Genomic DNA, 21,985 nt, shown 5'->3' on the forward strand with positions numbered 1-21,985 from the left:
CTCTTCTTTTTTTTGCATTTTTGTAAATACTGTTTTCATTACAACTTCTGGCTTTCCTGCTGATATAGTGTAGTATATTGTAGGTTATAAATCTTTTTTATGATATAATAATGTTTGTTCTAAAGATGCTGTTTAAATCTAAAGGCACTTTTATTTTCACATTATTTTCAGCTGTAAACACTCAGGATTCCCTACACTCTCAACTTCCTGAACTTTTCTGAACTTAAATGTAGTAAAAAAGAGAGAAGTATCTAAACTATTTCCAAACAGCTTATGGGGAAAGTTTAAAAACTGAACTCATCACTGAGCCCAAAGAATTCTTTAAGGTCATGTTTTCAGGAAAATTCAAAGTCAACTACTTTCTGCTGTTTTCCTCAATGATAGTCTACATCTGGTTCAGTGGACTTGCAGCCACCGTTGTGTTACAATGTATTCATATAGTTATCACCATCGCCTCTGGTCATGTCAGACTTTGTTACAGATAGTCTTGTCTATGTCACTAAAGAGGACCAGACTGCACTTGAGTTGGGGCATTATGTGGGTCAGCTGGGAGCTGGGAGGTGACAGCATGCTGGAATTTGCAGCGGCCGGGCCCAAAAGTTAAGCCAATCAGACTGAAACCAAGCAGATAGTGCTGCGTGTAAAGGGGATTATGTCATCAACAAAGATAAACTTCAAAGAAGCAAATGAGTACTCTCCTCCAAGTGGGAGGTCCAGAGAGGATTCAGAGGACGAGGAGCTCAGGTAGAGAAGAAGAAAAAGAGAAATATTTCTCTGTCAGCCTATTGGTTGTTTCATAAATAATCACACTTTACCACAACTCAACAACATATAGAACATAGGTCTAGTTTTTTTTAGAGATTTTAATGAGGAAAGGTTACATATTAGATCTTTAAAGTTCAGCTCAGTGATAATCCACCAACAGTTTATCTCACAACTGTGGTTGCATGGGATGGGGGGGACTCTCAATCTCATCTCCAGTGTAAAGTTAGCGTTGGGGGACAAGGCGTGGCTGTCTTCTTCTGGGTGTAGATTAAACGCAAACAAACTGTATCCCTGTTGAAAGCCCTTTTGGTCAATGCAGAGAGGCTAATCTTAACAATGTCTTCCCGTTGTTGTGAGCATGTTGTAAAACTTTCTTGGTTGTTGTTAAATTGCGACTGAGAAGCCTTGGCAGGAATCTGCCTGCAGTCCCGACGAAGGTCAGAGTATTGTCTTGATTACATATCACTGAATGTTCTTACATTTCTACGTGATAAGGGTTAGAGAGCATTAGCTTTAAGCAAGCCTGCTGAATGACTGAGGTGCACAGTGCGAGCGACTGTGGCTTTCTTGACAGAGAGGCCCCCTGTATTTTTTTATCGGTAATTAGCGTTGGCAGGGGCCATGAGACAGAAGGTGTTGATTGCACGGGTCAGTTTAATTCTCAAATCCAGCTGTTTAAAATTAACAACAAAAACATGTTGTTGCGGAGAAGACCTCTGGATCTCTTCAGACTCCAGGCTGAGCCGAGCTCTCCGGACCAACCCTCTATTGGGTCTATTATTAGTTTCAGAGTCCACATCACTGGTCATGTTCCAGAGCTGAATTGACTTATGTTCAGAATAGTTCATGGTCAGTACAGGTGAGTTGCGCTGACTTGAGATATCAGTCTATCTCCCAGAGTTATGTCACATTGAGCAAAAATGGAATTCAGAGGATGATTGATGAGGGAGTGTCCCGAGCCAGGTCTGAAGTATTGTTCAAGTCCAAATCTACAGGAATACAATATTCTATAGGACTCTGTCAGTAATGGCAGCTATAGGTAAAAATTTCTGTGTAACACTTTTCTGTTGCACAGAGATATATCCTGGACATCTGGACGGAGATCCTTCCTTTAGGCTTGATTTTTTCAACAAGTTTTCTCTTTCTGGATACTGCGTTTTTTTAGACACCCTTACACGTTGCTCCAGCGGGTGTTTCGTCACTCTCCGGGCTGAAATCATGATACCAGAGTCTTCTTGACCCTCCGACCCTCTGTCTTGGGTACAGATTATTTTACTTGTGGCTCAGCACCATGAAAGGCAGGAGACTTCCTCCTGCTTGATCTCAAAGACGCCTGCATTATGGCTGTCACGGAGGAGGCAAAGCTTCTGCAGTTTCACAATCGGTGGCTAAAAGCGGATGTATTGTCCACCTGCCTGAAATTCAAAGCTTTTGTGACTTGTACTAGAGTTTAAAAAAAAAATCAGAATCAGTTTTCCTAAAAACGACCTCCAGTTGTGTCTTGAGCTAAAGCAGGTCGGTGTACCAACCCCCTCTAAACCTTTAACGTTAGACTTCAGATGCATCTTCATTCACAGGCTCAGAGGGTTTGTCAGGCTCTCTATTTAAAGAAGCCTGTCTCTGGAGTTATTGTTATCTTATGTTGTCTGTGTATGTGATGCCATGCTTCCAACAGGTTCACTGTCATAATCCTTCAGTTTGTACACAGGCGGAAGACGAGGTACAAGGTTCATTCAGCTCATCTGTATAACTGTTTGTAAATGCTGGCTGGACAGCTTCAGCAGGGCCAGCCCTATAATCTTGAATGTTGCTGACTGACTGACTGACTGACTGACTGACTGACTGACTGACTTACTGACCGACTGACTGACCAATCATATTTCCACCACAGGAAAATTTGAGAGGTGTGGAAGGGAGCTGTGATGGAACAGTGGCTTAATCCTTGCTGCGTTGTCTTTGAGGATTTACAACCAGACATTGACTGGGATGTTCAACATGGCCTGAAACACCCCGCATGTCGAATTAATACAGAATTAATTGATGACAAACTCTCCATCGCGGCCATTTTCAGCATTGACTCGACAGCTCACTCGATAAAATCAGCTACCATAGGGGCAGATCCTAGTCTTCCATAAAACTCTGTCTTTTCTGCGTCAGACCCATCCTGCTCTATGCTGACCAATTCGCGAGGGAGGGCAGTGATGTCGTCACTGGAAAAAACTGTCATCTTAATTTGTCACGGTCTTGATTTAATGAGAGTCGGCCCATTTAACTCTCTCAAATTCATGCTGATAACCAGTGCTCCCCTCAGGATTGTGTCATGGGACCTGTGTTAGCTGAATCTTATCAGATTTAGATATACTTCCTGGTTACAATCCACTGCTGAATAGAGGGCCAATACTGACGCGTATATCTGTTTAATTTGGCACAGCAGTTTGAGTTCCTCCATTTTTTGTGGAGAAAGAAGCCGACTCATGGGACAGGACAGACAAAGCTGTGTGTCAAGTGAAGTAGTACCGTTAGATACTGAGAGGGAAGAGTGTGCTCATGACTAAAGGAAATCTCTCCCAAGAGACAGAATTCAACCAATATTGAAATGTTATATTCAGACAGAGAAGAAAAGATCCCTGAGCATATACCTTCTACTACTTAGTATTCAATATTACAAACACTGAATTAAATGTGTTTGTGTTCATATTTCCAATCTGGAGTCAAAGCAGAGATCTCTCCAAGGTTAGAAAGCAATTTTTCATTGAATGTATTTAGAGCAGATCTATATCACTTTCTAATGGATATAGCTGAACAGTTCACTCTCTTTAAGTAATGAATGAGCAACGACAACTGTCACTATGCTGCACAAATATAAAATTAGTATTATGACTTCAGACAGGGCTGTTTATGTAGAGCTGCGATGATAGATCTACTAGTTTCCCAGCATGCTGAGTTCAGGAGAATTTCACATCACAATCTCAAACTGTGTCCAAGCAAATTCTGCTTATGTCAGCTTTATAACAGCACGACTATCAATCTTCAGTCATTTCATTCTGGCCCTAAATGAACCAAGTGAAAAGATATTTACAGGATGGTAAAGCTGTGTTGTATTTACATTGCTAATCTATCTGTTAGAGAGAGGCATGCAGAACTTTGTGTCACAAAAGTGATGGACCTTTGACCTTTGTCCCACCCCTAACACTGCCCCAACCAAAGAAAGGGTGGAGTTAGTCAGAACCAATGAGAGAGGAGAGGGTGGAGCTAGTCTGAAGCAATGAGAGAGGACAGAGTGCCGTTAGTCTGAACCAATGAGAGCTGAAGTTGGAGTTAGCCTGAACCAATGAGATGAGAAGTTGGAGTTAGCCTGAACCAATGAGATGAGGAGTTGGAGTTAGCCTGAACCAATGAGAGGAGAGGTTGACGTTAGCCTAAACCAATGACAAAGGAGTGGGTGGAGTAAGCCTAAGCCAATGAGGGAGGAGAGGGTGGAGCTAGTCTGAAGCAATGGGAGAGGAGAGGGTGGAGCTAGCCTGAACCAGTGAGAGATGAGAGGGGGAAGTTAGCCTGAACGGAGAGGGTGGAATTTGCCATAATTAATAAGTCTGAAAGTTTTAGTTTGAAGCATTGAAAAGGTCTGTTTTGAAAGCGTGTTTTCTTTTCCAAACAGTTTCTTCCCAGAATGCTCTGTGTAATAAACCGTATGCCGTGTCAGGTTATGGCGTAGACTGTGGTCATACAGTTATTTTCTTGAGGCAGTACATACCACAGTATCATCTCAACTCTTATCAAACTTGCAGTGGAAAAGAAGAGTTTGGTTTGGCCAGCACTAATGTGGATGAAAATCCCTTGTATTTGGCTTGGGATGATGGCCTGCAGCTGTATGTAGCAAATCATCAATCTTCTTTACTGCCACAACACTGCCACACAGAGAGGGAGGGAAGGATGTAAACATGGGAAGAGGAATGGTTTTATAGGAAAGGATATACAGCCTCTTTCTCTTCCTCCTGCTCCCACTCTAATTGCAGGATCACTCAATCTTCTGTAGCCAGACTACCACACACATTCATGCACACTTTAAGGATGGACAGCAGCTCATGTCCACAGACAATGGATGGCTGCAGACTAGTGAATGGAGGCACATCTGTGAAGTGAAGAGAAACATCCACTACATTTCTTTTTATGTGCACCTACTCTCTTTCACGCTTTCTGCTCTTTCCCTTTTTCCTGCTTTCACGTATTCTTTCAGAGCATGTCAAAAGCTCCAGTTCTGCAGCATGACCAGCCAATCCTCCATGGTAAAAAAAAAAATAACTCCTCAATTCTCTGTCAAGTAAACTGAGAGGTGTCACACAGCGTCATTCAGGGAACGTTTTGAATTTTTAGTGCCTTCCAAAGTCTGCTTTTTTTAAATCAACCCATAAATTGGATGTTTTATTTTTTCCCCAAATAGGACAAAATGTGATAATGTGAGGGAAAGTGAAAGCCATATTCAGCTTAACTATATTGTTTACAGGTAGGAAACACTGGCTTCTCCTCTTCTTCCCTCAGGCAAGTTGCAAAATAGCACAGAATGAGAGTGGCCTGCTTGTTGAGGCAGAAAGCTGACCTGAAAGCACACGGCACAGATTCAGCCGGGCTGCTAAAGCATTTTTGGAGGCCTGTCATGGCGATGAAGTCAGCTGCTTGACTGAGGCCGTAAGGCAGGTAGCAGATGTTAGCAACACTAACAGGTTTGGCAGTGTAATAGCTAGCAGGTGGCAGGAATACTAATAGGTTCATCAAGACACTGGTGGCAGATGTTAACAGCTGACATGATGCCAGAAAATCTTCATGTCAACATCTCATTTAATCCATGACTAAGATTTAAATTTTGTTCATATTTCAGGATGTTCTACCATAATTCAAATGCCCTTATACTGCTGACAACCTTTTGTGTTTTAGATATTCTTGAAAGAAAAATCAATCAGTGATGAGACCATTTCATTCCTTTTCAGTGCATATCAGACAATCAGAGTAAAGCTACTGGATGGATGTTGGTAGTCTCCTGAGTTTTCATCTAGCACATTGCAGATGAGTCCCCTGATCAGAATTTAAAGGTGTCCAATAATTGATTTATCTCTACATACCCGTAAATTTTACAATATTCCAGCTGTACTGATGTTTGTACTTAGCATGCTAACATGCCAATATCTTCAATATACTACGCTGTATATTACTGAAACGGCTAAACATCAGCATGTTAACATTTTCATTATGAGCTTCAACATATAGCACCTTACAGCCTCACACATACTTTCTGTCACCTGACAGGACTGATACGGTTCTGTTTCAATCAGGCTGCTGCTCTGCTAACATGCTAGTCCTGCTACCCTCCTGTGTGGATACAGTGTTATCCTTGTTAAGATTTGAAGGCTTTATTTAACTATGACTTAGGAACAGATCTGACCAGAATTAGAGGAATAAACACACACACACACACACACACACACGCGCACACACACACAAACACACACACACACATATTTCTTTGAAGGAATAACACCGTACTTTTTCCTAAATGTAATAAAATACAAGATAAATAAACAAATTAGTAGAGCATTCTACAGTGTTGCAAGTCTTCTGAAAGCACTAATCAGAATTAGCCTGCACACTAGCCATATTTTAGCTGATGTAGGAATGCACTCCTCAAATACAGCCCAGTCATGGAGTATAAAGCTTGAGTGACACCAAGAATCAATTGTTCTTTTGAATATCTTCAGGCAATGCCACAGTTTTGAAGATTTCAATTCTCATTAAACTGGAAACGTTGTGCAGGTTTTGTGGTGTGATGCAGCCATGCTATCAGGACAGGTTAAGTCAGGGTACCTTCAGTGCACCAGCGTCTGCAGCAGATCCAGGGTCCACTCCAGTGATGTAGATCCCCAGCCCATACTCAGCACCACCCCTGATCATTAGGCCCAGAGAGCGGCCATCATCCATATTCAGGTTTACCTGCACGGAAGAAAGACATTCAGATCTCTCAGCTTTGTGAATAAACCAAACTCTTTAATGAAAAGATGATGTCATGATCTGCCCTGGAAGGAGTCTCTCTCTCTGGAATTTATGTTTGATGTTTGTTCCTGTTTTATTAACTTGTGTGCACTGTGTTCCCTCTGTCTTTCCTTGAGTCCTCATCAGTTCGTCTGTTGACTTTCCCTGGACTCTCCTCGTGTGTCTGTTCCCTTTTCCCTGGTGTTTCCATGTGCTTCAGTTTCTGTTTTGCTTGTCTTTTGGACTCTTTTAGTGAACAGCCTCACTGTTATGGACCCCTGCCTTCCTCATCTACCTGTAAGTATGTTTAATAAGTCATTTGAACAGTATCAGCTCAGTGTCTGCATCTGCATTTGACAAATCATGTCTCAGTGTGGTGATTTAGCAGGGTGTGTCAATCACAATCAATGCATTTTGTCGTCACTACTACTGTGTTTTGTATATGCATGTCAAAGATATCAAAAGTATTGATGTTTTTAGCATGGATGCCTTTCAAAACTGGCTTATAGATACATTTTTGATCAGTTTCACTTTGACACGAATCCCTTCAAATCCTTCAGCAATAGCAGTTTTTAAACAAGATTTGGACTAACCCATAGTGTATGTCCGGACCTAGTCATGGACCGCCTCTGGTCAAATCCTGATTTTATAACATTGTCTGACAAAATCACCAAACACATAAATGAAAGACAAAGACTGATCTGTGATTTCAGCTGGATTTACTGTAACATGATCAGAGAGAAAGTCAGAGGAGACAGACTGTCTTTCTTTTTTAAATTATTGTTTTAGGCTTTTGCCTTTAATACAGTCAGAGAGAGAGAGAGAGAGAGAAAGAGAGAGAGAGAGAGAGAGAGAGAGAGAGAGAGAGAGAGAGAGAGAGATAAGATGTCACTCAGCAAAGGACCACAGGCTGGACTCAAACCCATGCTGCCACAGGTTAAGGATTAAAAGTGCCATTGACACGTGCTCCGCCAGGTGAGCTACTAAGGCACCCACCCGAGACAGACTATCTCTCTTATTTAGTGTCTCACACAGAGCACAGCCTCCATCTAGCTCCACAACAGTTTAGTCTTTATTTACTTCAATTCCACAACGTAACAGACTTTTATTAGGCAGGTTTTTATGTCTAACTCCCTTTGTTTGATATGTAGAGCTGATTCTCTCTCTCTCTCCCTCTCTCCTGCTCTCTCTGCTCGGTGTGTCTTATGTTTAATTATTCCTCTGCCTCCTTTAGGAATAATGATACATGCAATCAAAGTAGTTTATTTGCTGTAATAGAGGCGAGGCTCAGTGTATTGGGAGCACTCCTCCTCTTCCCTGCAGTTCCCTACAGCAGCTCTGTAGACTGTGGCTTAGCACTCCACTGACCAGTGGTGGAAAAATGATCAGTCAGTCAGTCAGTCAGTCAGTCAGTCAGTCAGTCAGACAGTCAGTCAGACGGCAACAATCGTGATTATAGGGCTGCCCCTGCTGCCAAAAATGGTCATGATGCAAATATTCAAGTGTAGTGGCGATGGCTGACTCTGTGTGACTCTATGTTCACTGCAATGGTAGCTGCTAATCTGTGTGAACCAAAAACAGAGATTTAGCTATATAACATCCTTATATACAAGATGACCTGCTGCTTGGTTTGTCTAGTGTTCCTTCTGCAGTGTGCATAACTGCAGTAGCTTATCAGTGCATGCTGAAAACTCAGTACCTTTGCTGCTCTTATTAGTCATTACTATATGATAACATACTTTTGTAGCAGCAGAATGGATCTTTGCTGCTCAACAGTGCACTTCATGTGGTTGATGCTGCTGTACAACATCTAAACTTGTATCTGCTCACCTCCACATATTTCCTCATCCCATTTAAGTGAGTCTCTCATTTAAAATATTCATGTATTACTACTGTATATAGTAATATACTGTCTGCAGGATGTCAAGCGCATGCTCAGAGGGTTATCACCAATTCTGTTTGATTCTTATGGACAGAACCTTCAAACACAGCCTGGGGGCAGTTAGAGTCTGGTCCAGCTGACATGAAAATATAGGTTGCAGGTGATGTGGTTCTGATCGATGAACCTTAATGCTAAGTTAAGTACTCAAAGTTGCTCACCAGTGAGAGGAAGCTGGAATGCAAGATCGTCAGGTGGACAGGTGGGAGAGGGAGTTGAGTCTGAAGGTGAAGCTCCCAATTTACCTACGGATCTATGTTCCACCTATCTCAAGACTTGAGTGAGCTTCTTTTTCCACAACTACTATGCAATTGATTACGGTAATAATTTATTATAGCCATTATTTTGCATATTTTATTTAATCATCTCTTGTGGAGATTCTGCAACTGATAATACAGGAGGACTTTTGTTTTTATAGGAGAGCCACTCTGGAGTGTTATCTTCCATCACTGAATGGTCAGAGTGCTGAGTGCACTGCCTGTTATGGGAAGGGGAAGATTTTGATTGGCCACCACCACACCGCCGTCTCCACCTGCTCCAATGTAGTTTTCATCACAGGAGCAAAGCTTCTGCCTCAAAGGATCAAAACTTACATACAACCACACTGTGCATCGCTGATCATGAGCCACTGAATACTGTTCATGCTTTTAATGAATGCTTTTAGGAAAATTCACTTTTCAATATGTTTTGAGAAATAATACACACTAATATAGTGTGTGGTTTAGGTTAAGAGGATAGTTGACTAAGGACAATGACATGTGGACCTGCAGACTGTGTCATTATAAGGACAGATTGAACAATACTTTTCTGATATAATATGCATTCACAGTCCATCTCTTAAAAACCGTCAGTGTTTGTTTCTTTTAAGCATGATCTTCCTCCCTCACCCTGATCTTCATCCTTCACCCTGATCTTCCCCTATAAGGTAGTTATACTCACCTAAACCACACATAGTGGTAACAGATCATAAAAGTGCTGAGGTGAGCAATCAAGTATTGTTTGTAATGGTTTTTGAAGACATTGACTGACAATGTTGTCCTGTCTGTTTAGAAAGAGACTTGTTTCTCTACTAATGTTCACAGGAAAATGAATGAAAAAAGCTTGTCTTGATTCTTAATTCAATACTTGTGACATTAACCTGCTGCATTAATCAATTTTCTACCACTTGAGACCAGCACAACATCTGACATATTATCGCCTCAGTTAGAAAAGAGTTGACTATCTACACATGCAGCAGGTACACAGCTACACTAGCATTCATTTGGACTTGTTTTTTCTCTCCACTTTTAGCTCTGGTTTTGTCTCCAACAACTCCTGAGAGAAATATGTAACTCCTATACGTTCCCAAGCTAGTCGCTAACTTTACCTGTCTGCTGGTCAGTGATGGACAGGAAGTGTATGCTGGATTTTGTGGGCCATAAAACCAATGAGGCTCGAAAAGTTAGCGCTTAACAGAGCTGAGGGGAAATGTGGACTTGGTGAGAATTCTCTGTGACTTTGTCCCATCACGTTACACATAGTCATTTGATAATAGAGAAAATATTGATCAGTGTGGCTTTATATAATAGACAGTCTTTCCATTCACAATGTGTCATTTGTTGCACAGGCTAAAATTAAACAAAGCCACTGTTGAAATTCTGTTTTGGATAGTTGTTCAATGCGCTGTAACTATCACAAAGTGATTCTGATGGTAACTGGAACAATTGTGAAAATCTAGATTCACTCAAAAAGTGTCCTTACAGATGAGATGAAGGGCTAGTGCTACATTTCTCATACAAGAGAACAGTTCTAATAGACCCGAGTAATAAAATAAGAGCTGGCATATTGTATTTCAACAGACATATCTGGCACCTCACTGAAAAAGATTAATATCTTCTCCATATAAGAAGCCAAAAAATCATTTATATTGCATATGGCAGTGACAGCTTCTCAGACCTCTGTCCAAAAACTCCACTTCTCCCCTCAACCTTTAATTAGCTCTTCTCCAGGTCATCCAAGCTCATCTGAATAGAAGCAAATATAAGCAGTTTTCTGAAGTATCCTGCTGTACCAACATTTAATATAACAGGTGTAAATCAGCTCCTGAGCAGCTTTTAGAGGGATGATTTATCTGCATAGTTGCATTCTTAGGCACTCCCACCACATGCTTAGGCAGCAGTTTTAGCATAGTCCTGATTGCTACCAAATTGTCAGTGCATCATTATTGGATCAGGCTTACCAAAAGCTGTATAAAGCTTGGTGATAACTTATTTGGTTTTCAAGATATTGATCAATGAACTTCAAAAGGGCGCGGCTCAACACATAAATAAACCAAAATGGGGGCACTATACAAATGCAAAAAAAAAGGGCCTGACAGAACACAAATCAGACTGTAAATGAGAAAATGTTTGTCCAATCCTTACAAAACTCACAGGAGATGTTTCATTATAATGTTAATCAAATCAAATGTACAAAACTATTTTGAAATTGCTCAATAAGAGGAACCATCAGCTCCAAACCAAGCCTCACCCTCTGAGGCTGAAAAATGAAGCCAACAATGAAGTGCTGAAACCTGCAGTTCCTCTAATGATCACTAGAGTCTGCCTCCAACAGTGAGTCAATCTCCACAGTTTTGGTCTCTAGAGCTAATTTCCTCCTTCATGACAACTGTTTATATAACTCACCTGTTTACTTTTTATTAAGGCTTCAAGTTATGTATAATTGAGGGTGTGGCCTCTTTGAGTGACAGGTGGATGAGTGTATGTTTCCCACAAACCAGCATTCACCGAAGTCTCAGCTCTTTGTCCATTTTTTAATTAGCCGGGAGTTAGGTGGAGTCAGACACTGCCAAGACGACGACGAAGACGGAGTATCTCACTCATTGATTCAAATGAGTTTGTCTAATCATCACAAAACTTGGGGGGTACCACAAATCATTTCTATGTGTCTTTACAATATTTTTATGGGGCTTTTATTTTGGAACTGGGCTTTTTTGAGAATGGTGGCCTCTGTCCTAACGGCCTTGCTTACTCAAACATAAAGTGCATAGATTTGTGGAATTTAAAACACAGCAGTAAGATTAATTCTTACTTATTCAGTGTGTTGCTACGTAGGCCTAACATTGGTAGACTAATGAATGGATATATATGCATATAATGAATGAGTAAGTTATAATGGAAACAATGTAATTGGATGGATGTGGGGACAGTGTAAAATGTACTGCGAGTATCACAACGTAATTTACTATATTGTCATTTGCCTCTCATTTATATTGAGAGGTAAATTTTGTCACAACAGGGTTTCGTACGTATAGACTTTACTTGGACGGGCGGCCCAGGTATACTTTGACATTTCCTTTCCATGTTTTTTAATTGGTAAGAACTACGCCATCCACAATCGGTTAACTATTCTCTACGTTTCGTTCTGCTAACGCGCAAAGACAGAACTAACAGAAAGAGAGAAAGAGGGAAAGAGGGGGACACGTGGTGTTATGTTAGATGTGGATATTGAACACTCAAGTCAGTTCTTAATACCAGTCGATGGTCGGTGAAGCTGCTGGCATAGGTAATGAGACAGCTGAAGCAGAGGCAGCAGGTCCCAGTGTGGTAAAAGGAATATGTCACTGAGGAATATTAAATAAATGCAAATGTTGTGTCAACATTCACCCCCCGCCCCCACCACCACCACCACAAGTATATTTCAGATCTGTGGGAATCGATGCACAATGAACAATATGGAGACAAGTGTTGACAGTAATATGCAACAAATGACTATTTCAGTTTCAGTAATAAGCACCAAAGGGTCAGAACCCAAAAACTGCTGTACTGTGGCTGTGTTTATTATCTGTCTTCTGCCGTGGCTCAAACTGCTGTGAGCTGGAATGAGCTACAAACATGAAACTTGGCCCAATAACTGGAAATGATGTGCATGTGCTTCCCAAGAAATATGAGCCCAATCAACCACATGGTGGTGCTATAACTGAGGTTCAAAAATGCAATTTTGGAAAGGCCAGTCCCTCAACCATGTGTCTGATTGACAGTCAAGCTCAATGTGCTCTACAAAAAAGCCTGAACCATATTGATATCCACATTGGATTTTTTGCTAATTTGCTTCCATTGCTCAATTTTCTGTGAGCTGGAGCGAGCCAGCAGCATGAAAATAGGCACCATAATTAGAAATTATGTGCAATTGCTTAGTGGCCTCATGACATTAAAGGCCACCAGGATGGATATGGGGTTATTTTCGTGCCTCATTCCTGAGCAGGCAGTGGGACTTTCTGAGCACAGACAAATACATATTGCAAACACACAAATTATATATTGAAGAGAAAATATTTTTGAGCAAAGAATAATTTCCCAGAGCAAACAAAAATCTATTCTGTGCTCCATAAATGTATTTCTCCGTTTGCTATTATCCACATAGTGGCACGATAATCATGTCTGTCACTCAGTTTTAGTCAGCTGTCCTCTCACAGATCTCTGCTTTGTGCTCACTCAACATGGTGCAGCGTTACAATGTGCCACAATACCAGCCAATCAAAGACTTGGAGGAAGTAATCAAAACAGTGATCTAGCAAAACCAGTTGTTGAGATGGAAATTCTAAAAATCATTCAGAAAGATAAAACTGGAAGAAGTCTGGGAAGTGATGGATTTACTAATGAATTCTATATGGAGTTCAGATACATTACTTAGTCTCTCCCATCTTGTGAGGTTTTACAAACACAACAATGGCCAGAAACATGGAATGCAGCAATCAATCACCGTTATACCTAAACAAGGAAAAGACCCCCAAAAATGTTCATCATACAGACCAATATCCCTCTTAAATGTAAAGTTATTTACATCAATAACAGCAAATAGACTCTCACATATACTTCCAAAAATAATTAACTTAGACCAAACAGGCTTTGTCAAGGGCCGTCTTTTAAGTGATAATGTGCATCACACTCTTAATGTCATTGCTTTTGCAACAAAATGAAGCAACTATCAACTGTTGATATTGACGTTAGACGGCAAAAAAGCCTTTGACTGGGTGTCATGGCCCTTTATATTCGGAGTCTGTGAGAAATTTGGATTCCATCAAACCTTTTTCAAACTAATAAAATGAATGTATAATAAACCAAATGCAAGAGTAAGAGTAAATGGTACGCTTTCTAAAACCTTCACTTTAAAAAGGGGAACAAAACAAGGAGATCCATTATCGAAACAAATATTCACCTTATGTATAGAACCCTTAGCTGATAGTATAAGAAAAAACAGGGGAATAAAAAGTCTAACAATAAAAGATGAAAAACATTATACACAGATGATATCATATTGTATCTTACAGATATATATAACTCTCTACCTGTGTTACTAGATGGAATTACAAACTATGGTGGACTCTCTGGCTATAAGCTAAACTATACATATACATATACATACTGTATATGCACACATAAACCTACACACATACATACATAAATAATTTGTTTGTTTTATGTCACCATTTCATGTTAAATACTTAAATAATCTTCTCACCCTCTACAGAGGTGTTTACAGGTGCATTTGTGTACGTATGTGTATAGGTGTGCATGTTTGTATTTGTATATGGGTACCTGATAGTATAGATAGATAGAACATGGAGATACACAGCATGATCAGTAACAACTATACTGTCGCTTACCCTATTGTGTTATGTATTCACTGTGTTATGGATTGGAGTGGGAAAAAAAGTTTAAATAACAAGAAATCTATAATGTTTCATTGACATTAACTAAAGTATATAAAAAACTGCACAGATGGGGATGTCCAGTAGTGTAAATGTGACACAAGTATAGAGGCACTTGAATGTAGTCTCTAACATTTCTGTTGTGTTGTAAAGATTAGCTATTTTTAGCAATTTTATTTTTAGTTATATTTTAACTAAGAGATCAGTTTGTAATGGTTAATGATGAACTATCTCATCAGGAAACATGGTAACAGGTGTATTTTTCAGATCACTGAATTTGAGTAAATCTTCTCTTGAGGGGCAGCCTGTCTCAGGCCTGTGGTGGGTGACTTTGCTGTGGGATGACTCAGTCTTTGAAAACTTCACAACACCAAAGGTCATGATGACAATGTCTTCAGAGAGCCATATTCCAGTCCTGAACTGACTATTGTCAGACATGAGTGGGAGGACAATTACTGAAACCTTGGTATCATCCTGGATAATAAATTGTTTTGAATCTCTTTTGATTTGAATTTCAAAAATCCTGCAGCAGTATCTTTGTTTTCATAGACAAATACTCCCTTATAAAGTCTACACTGCATTTATGTCTCTCTTCTTCTAATGTTTTATTTATGTTGAATTGTACAGTGCATCACACCTTCTACACCTGGACCTTCTTTTTCTACCTTGCCACAACAACACACAGACACAAACCGTTCTTACCGTCCTCTCCTCCATGCCGGGCCCTAGCCTCTGGTTTCCCTCCTGGCTATCGGGCGGTGGAGATACACTCCGGCCCTGAGGGTCCACCCAGCTGTACACATGGTTGGTAATGTAGCCTCCAGGGATGCGACCCATAGAACACACTGACATCGCCAGTTTCTTGCATCCCTTCAGCACCTGCATCAGGAGAAGAGGGTGTGGTTATGGGTACATACAGTAGACCTCATGACCTCATGAAGAGCAACTCAACACCCTCTGAAATCCTGTTACAGATGAACCCCAAATTCAAAGTGTCACCTTACTGCAGTGATGTACAGGTGTATGCCAGAATATCAGTACACCTTGCCGTTACTGTTGGGCATGAGCACACTTCTGTCCACACCCACTACAGCCATCAGTGATGCTGGGTGTGGTCAGAACTATAGAAGGGGGTAGTGACACCACCAAGACAGAAGAAGAACTGGGGGAGTCCGGGCACCTGTTCAGGGTTAGAACAGCGATAATTGCTCAGCAGATAACTGCATGTTTCAGGGAAAATCTTTCAAATGTGGATACAAGTTCTAAACTTGGCACAAATCCTCCCTTGGATATTACTCTTTTGATAAAAACACATTAGCCACTCAGAAATTCAAGATGGCCGCCATACCCAACATAGCTGACATTTCTGGCAACAAATGTTATTTTTTGCAATAAATTCACCCACAATTTTCCCATATGAATGATCTGAGGTGTCAAATCAAACATTTTAACAAGGTAGAAGGCGAAATTTAGTACACTGTAAAAAATGAAACCAGTGAAAATTTGAACAGTTTGCCTACATTTTACAAACTAAAAGACCTGCTGAATTAGAACAATCGTAGCGTGGGACAGGTCAAAAACCTTGTCAGCATGAAAATAATTTAAATAATTTCAAATATAATAATTAATTGACAATAAGAGTTGTGGATTTGACGTCCTCATCGTCAAAAACATAGGATTCAATTGCAAAATCATTGAAATCTGTCCACAGGGTAAAACTCTGTGTTAAAATATGTGTTTATGTGCTGGAAAAGGTGGCCATGTTGGAAAATGGCAGCCTTTTGAAATTTCAAATGGCTAATGGGATTTTTAATGGCCCCATAGGAATAAACAAACCAATTTTGATTCTCGTATCCACATTCGAAAGATTATTACAGTTATCTGCTGCACTATAATAAACTGAAGGTTACAACCTTAAATTAACACAGTTCTCACAGTTTGAGTACACTGTACACTCCACCCAAGTATGATTGATGTACTCGCATGCAGAGCAGCAACTTCCTGCATGTACATACAGGATATTTGGGTGCTGTTCAGGAGGATATTTTAGTCTGCCTTTCTGCTGCAAACTGGGTCTGGTCTACGCCTTTTCCCTGACTATATCTGTGATGGATGATGCTCTTCCTGCAGCTCTCCCAGATATGTCACCATTACAGTGGCACAACAGCTTTTTGATGGGACATGAAAAGTTCTCCATTTTGTGTGACAGCTCAGTTATTTCTGTTTGGAGAGGTATGAGGACAGATGAAGGAAAGCTGCTGTGACAGGTGATCAGTCTCTAAGACGGAGTAATTATAGATAATTAAACAGTTGGCTTTATGGTCCCAGAGCAGGGTGTCACAGGTCCGACAGAAGACAGTGGCAGTTATTTCTACTCGTTGATGAATGGAAATGGGCTCACTGGCAGAGAAGGTTAGACACGTGTTGTTGTGAAGGTTTTAGGTCTGGGTGTGGAAGACGAATGACTCATACAGTCTTCAGACACCAGGGACTTAATGTGAAATAAGCAAGAACACTGCAATGCAAATTACTCATTAGTTAACACAAATTATATCAACCTCAACCAACCACACAGCTGCTCTCGACTGTTTATATGTGATTAGTATAATTAACAGATGGGTTTAGTTATTCAATCATGTTTACGATGGTTTGATTGCTTTTATGTCCAACCATTTTATGAATCAACTGCGGCAGGGTGGCAGGGTGGAGAGCCAGCCATCATAGAGACATTATGTAATGGCCATGAGTCTACGTCATTTTACACTTCAGATTACAGCTAGAAAAAAATCACACTGTTGTAAATCATCCATAATTTAGCCAGAGTGAACTTTAATAAGGTGCAGCAGCACACGCAACAGAAGCTTAAAGAGCCTGTAAAGCTAATTTGCGGATTTTTTTTTTTATAAACACAATTCAAACCTAACTTGACGGAGGGACACCTCGCCCTCTCGCCGTGTAAGTTGGCGCCCGAGACCCACCACAAGCTGGAGAATTTCGGACTTTGGCATGCAACGTTAAGATTACCAAAACAACCACCTGTAACATCTAGCAACAGCAGCCTATGAACAGCATGCGTAGTGGTTTCATACCTAACCTGTTTGCTTTGGTTAAAACAGACTCAGGCTTCTATGCACAGATACTGAAGCCTGGCGCAAACCAAACACACAGTCACATCTGTCCTCATGTTTTCATGAACAGCAACCTGTTCCTTTGACTTTTAATCAAAGAACCAGACATTTTAAAATACATAATACATAATAACTGTGAACCAGAAAATTTTGGTGTCTATTCAATTATCAGAAATGCTCAAAGTGGCAGTCACACATATCGTGTCCTGTCTGTTTGGAACAGTAAATGTAGACGTTTTCAATAACTGTTGTGTAACAATTGGATCCTCCTGGAAGTTCTCAATCATACTGATAGAGACGTAAATGCTTCAGTGTGCTGTAAACAAACTAGCTCACATGAAGTCACTTCTGTATCACGTCAAAAGGCAAATCCTGTTCCCAAAGGCCCAAACCTGTCTCACCTGTCGCAGATACGGTGAAACTGTACACGTGAGTGAAATCTTCAGAGAGCCACCAAGTCTTCTCTACACAGTACAGTGTCCACATGTAGCAACTGCAGAATTATGAAACTTTTCTATGGTTATGTGTTGTGATTTTGGGACTTCAGGACCGAAACCCAGACAAAACATGGTACAGGTAGATGCTGTGAAGGTGCCTTAATAAAAGAGGATGTCCAAAACTTACAAGCAGACAAGCAGGAAACTAAACTCAGGTGATCCAAACTCAGGTAATCAGGAATGGAACACCGCTCTCCTGTGTCATATTCATCCATCCACCACAACCTCCTCCTGTCGTGGACTTTGTCTCTTTATACTACGTCACCACACTTTTTCCTATGTGCCCGTCATAATTACTGTGACCACTAGATGTTGCCTAGCAACATAGGTTAACTATGAGTCATAATAACCTGCTACACAGACGACCTATATATTATATATTATATATTATACGTATATATATTGTATATTGCATATATTACAGTCTCGTCCAAAGAGTCATTTCAGGGGCAGATCAGGACAGTTATATTTAGGCCCTCACAGCATTTAATTCAGGTTACAAAGATCCTGGTCTGGTTTAATACAAAAACAAGTCCAAAGTGACTTCAGACACAAAGTATTTATTTACGTTTTACCAAAACCCCCATCTTCTCCAACCTTAACCAAAGTGCTTTTCTTGCCTTACAGTTATAATCTGAAATCTGAAATCTTTTCCACATTAAAATGTCTAAAAACAACTAAATCTTTGCTCTATGTGTTCTTGAGTTGAGTTCTTACATTTTCACAAATGTTTCCATCAATTCTCCAACCAGAGAAATCTATGATTTTAATCATGGTAACGTTTCATTGGTCGCCTGTCAATGACATCATATCCTCTATGATCATGTGTCAGTGTGTTTGTCTGACAGAAGTTCAACATTGACTTTTATCTAGTTTTAAGCCACATACACTTTTGACACCTTGGTGGTTTTCAGCTCTGTATTTGAACCAGATGAAGGATTTTAGTCGTCGGACGTCTGGATCTGAAGTTATCAGAGAAACAAGCTGAGGAAATGTTAGACAGCTCAGCTCCCAGCTGCTGGAGACGTCCTGTCCTGTGTCACTGAAGAGCGTCGCTGAATCTCTGAGTTTTAAAGTCAAACTGCTTCATGGGTGTTTCTACTGGTTTTAATCCCCTGGTGTGTTTGTTGTGGAGAGGAGGACACCTCTGTGGATGATTCAGCTGCTGGTAAAAACCTGCTGAACGTCTGGTTCATAAGTTATCAGAGAAACAATCAGAACAAAGGTTAGCATCAATCTCAGCTCCAGCTCTTCCCTGAGTCTCTGTCCTCCGTACAGCGTCGCTCAAACACTGACTTTAAATGTCAAACTGCTTCATTCAGTGTTTTTAACAGTTAGAATCACTGGGTCTGTTTGATTTCCTGAACCACTCACACTGAAGGAATGCAAATCGGGAGGAGCTTACAGTGAAGATGGTGAAGACAACAACTCCCATGAGACCCCTAGAGGTAGAAGTTACAGACTGTGTGTTTAACCGAACCACAGATTCTGGATGTTAACCCCGGTCTCTCTCTCTCACTTTGTACACCCACCATCCACCCCAGCCACTTACTGGTGACTCTGCTGCTGGTAATAAATGTAGCACTCTAATCATTCATTCATTCATTCATTCATTCATTCATTTAAAAACTATGCTGCCTCTGAACAGTGACAGAACTAGTAGCAGAAATTAAAATCCTTTTCTCTGTCTCACCTGCAACTGATAATCAGTGAGTAAAGTGGGTGTGATTGTTGGATTTTTCAGTTTGGAAATGTGTTTCTACAGCATTTTATTTCACTTTAGCAAAGATCTGAGAAGCAGAGTGATAAAGCATTTATTGCTATGGTCATGTCATTATAATCGACAGTACAGTAGCTGTACAGTGAGGTCAGAGAGGTGAAGACCCTCATACCATTTATTAGCCTTTCTGCGATTTTACAATGCAGTGGCAAACACAGCAGGAACAAAATGCTGCTAATTATGTGCTGACTCATTATCAATCATTATATTTTTTATAACCCATTATCAAGTGTTTACTTCAGCTTCTTCATATGTGTCCTCTAAGACAGAGATCTGAAGCGTTGAATTCGATTTCCCATCATTACCTCTGACATCACACAGTAAAGACAAACAAGCCATTAAAGGATGTACCCACCATTACAGTGTCTCCTCTACCCAATTATAGCCCTGATAAAAATGTAAAGTAACAGGCTCCTCAACACACTCAGATAAAAAGAGCGACCCAGATAAACTGGAGGGTTGGCGATGGTAGTCTGCAACTAGAGCTTAACTAACAAATAACACACAGCAAATGCTGCGTGACAAAGAAAGTGTCCTCCGGTCCATTCACTTTGTTCAGCGTTGTATCACAAGAGTAAATTAGAGGTTGAGGCAGAAGTAGCTGCTTTCTATTCTGGGCCCAACATTTCTGCAGGCTCAGAGCCATTCAGAGATAGAAAGAGGCAAAGATCAGCCCCGTAACCGGCAGAAACCAGTGACACTCAAGAGCAATTTGGGCTATATATGAATCCCCACGGTGCTCCAGCCGGGATGGAGTGGGTGGACGAGGAGCTCTCAGTGGGTCTTGCATGGAGCAGGATGGGTAGGTGGATGTGGAGAGGATGTGAGGGAAGTGTTGCTATGATAAAGGTGATGGATGGGTTTATTTTTATGCTGAAGGAGAGGAGGTGATGTGCAGGACAAGAGGCCAATGCAGACATCAGCGCTAGTCACCCAGTCTACAGGGGCCACTCTGAGGGCCCTTCACTGTGACTGAACTGCTACTTCACCCTCAAACCATCACTTCTACTGAAGTCTCTGCAGGTTTATTCTCGGCTTTTTCTGGAGATGAACGTACGGCCCCGAGCAGAGAAGAGTGTGTGTGTGTGTAGAGAAGTCGACCAGTGCAGCAGCAGTACAGAGTAACACAGGCTCTGACAGCTGACAGCTGTATCCTCTCTGACTGTAAACACATACAGAGGTAAACAAAGGTTGTGTAATGTTGCGTTCATGTGCGTGTGTGTGTGTGTGTGTGTGTGTGTGTGTGTGTGGAGAGAGCACTTGAATTAGGATCAGGGGTTAGAGAATGCATTATTTCAGTGAGTGTCCTCACAACTATAGTAACACCAACGTGTGTGTGTATGTGTGTGTGTGTGCATGCATGCGTGTGTGTGTGTGTGTACGTGTGTATGTGTGTGTGCGTGTGTGTGTGCGTGTGTGCATGCGTGTGTGTGTGCGTATGTGTGTGTGTGTGCGTGCATGCGTGTGTCCTCACGTGTGTGTGCATGTGTATGTGTGTGTGTGTATGGAGGAAGTATATTGAGTTAAATTGACTGTCACCTCAAATCTCCTGAGCCAGCTGCTTTCCTTTACTTGTTCATTTATCACAGTTACTGCACCTGATTCTCTCTCGCCCTCTCTCTCTCTCTCCCTCCCTCTCTTTCCTTTGCAGTTTCTCTCTCTCTCAAACAAACAAACACACATTCCCGCGTACATAAATGTGCATGTATGTATTAAAGTAAGCTTCTGCATTTAGCCCTGCTCCTCCACATCAGGGGGCTGATTCCCGTCGGCCTCTCCCGCGCACTGATGCCTGTTATCTAGAATATGCACTTTGAAAAATGGAGAGCTGTGTTCAAGGACACTTGACAACAGTAGCATCCAGCAGTGGAGTTTTGATAGGGAAAGCAGCCAAAGGAGCTGAGCAGTCAACAAGGTTTGTTCTGTAACGAGCAGTCACATGATGTTGGCCTTATCAAACTGACAGCAAAGGATACCCTCACCCACTGAAATACTTCCTCCTCCTCTTCCTCCATGGAGCAATGTGAGGCAGAGCTGCTGAAGGCCTGATGGGATTGATGTGATTATGTAATCTTATTTTTCCACACACACGTAGAATGAAGCAGTTATTGCTTAATTAAAATTCACCCTTTTTAATTTATAATTATAATTTAATTTAATTCATTT

The 21,985-nt window shown here is 41.0% G+C and overlaps 1 protein-coding gene across 1 annotated transcript in view; it reads right to left on the bottom strand.

The window, feature by feature from the left end:
• The window catches only part of LOC111231647 (whirlin-like), a 75,965-nt gene that overhangs the window by 25,019 nt on the left and 28,961 nt on the right, over positions 1-21,985 (bottom strand). The window contains exons 2-3 of the mRNA XM_022758844.1: positions 15,117-15,293; positions 6,622-6,747 (exon numbers count right to left, since the gene is read on the bottom strand). Coding sequence (XP_022614565.1) covers positions 6,622-6,747; positions 15,117-15,293 — 303 coding nt within the window. The remainder of the gene's footprint in view (positions 1-6,621; positions 6,748-15,116; positions 15,294-21,985) is intronic.

This window comes from Seriola dumerili, unplaced genomic scaffold, assembly GCF_002260705.1.
Source record: "Seriola dumerili isolate Sdu_G_001 unplaced genomic scaffold, Sdu_1.0 BDQW01000017.1, whole genome shotgun sequence".
NCBI lineage: Eukaryota > Metazoa > Chordata > Actinopteri > Carangiformes > Carangidae > Seriola > Seriola dumerili.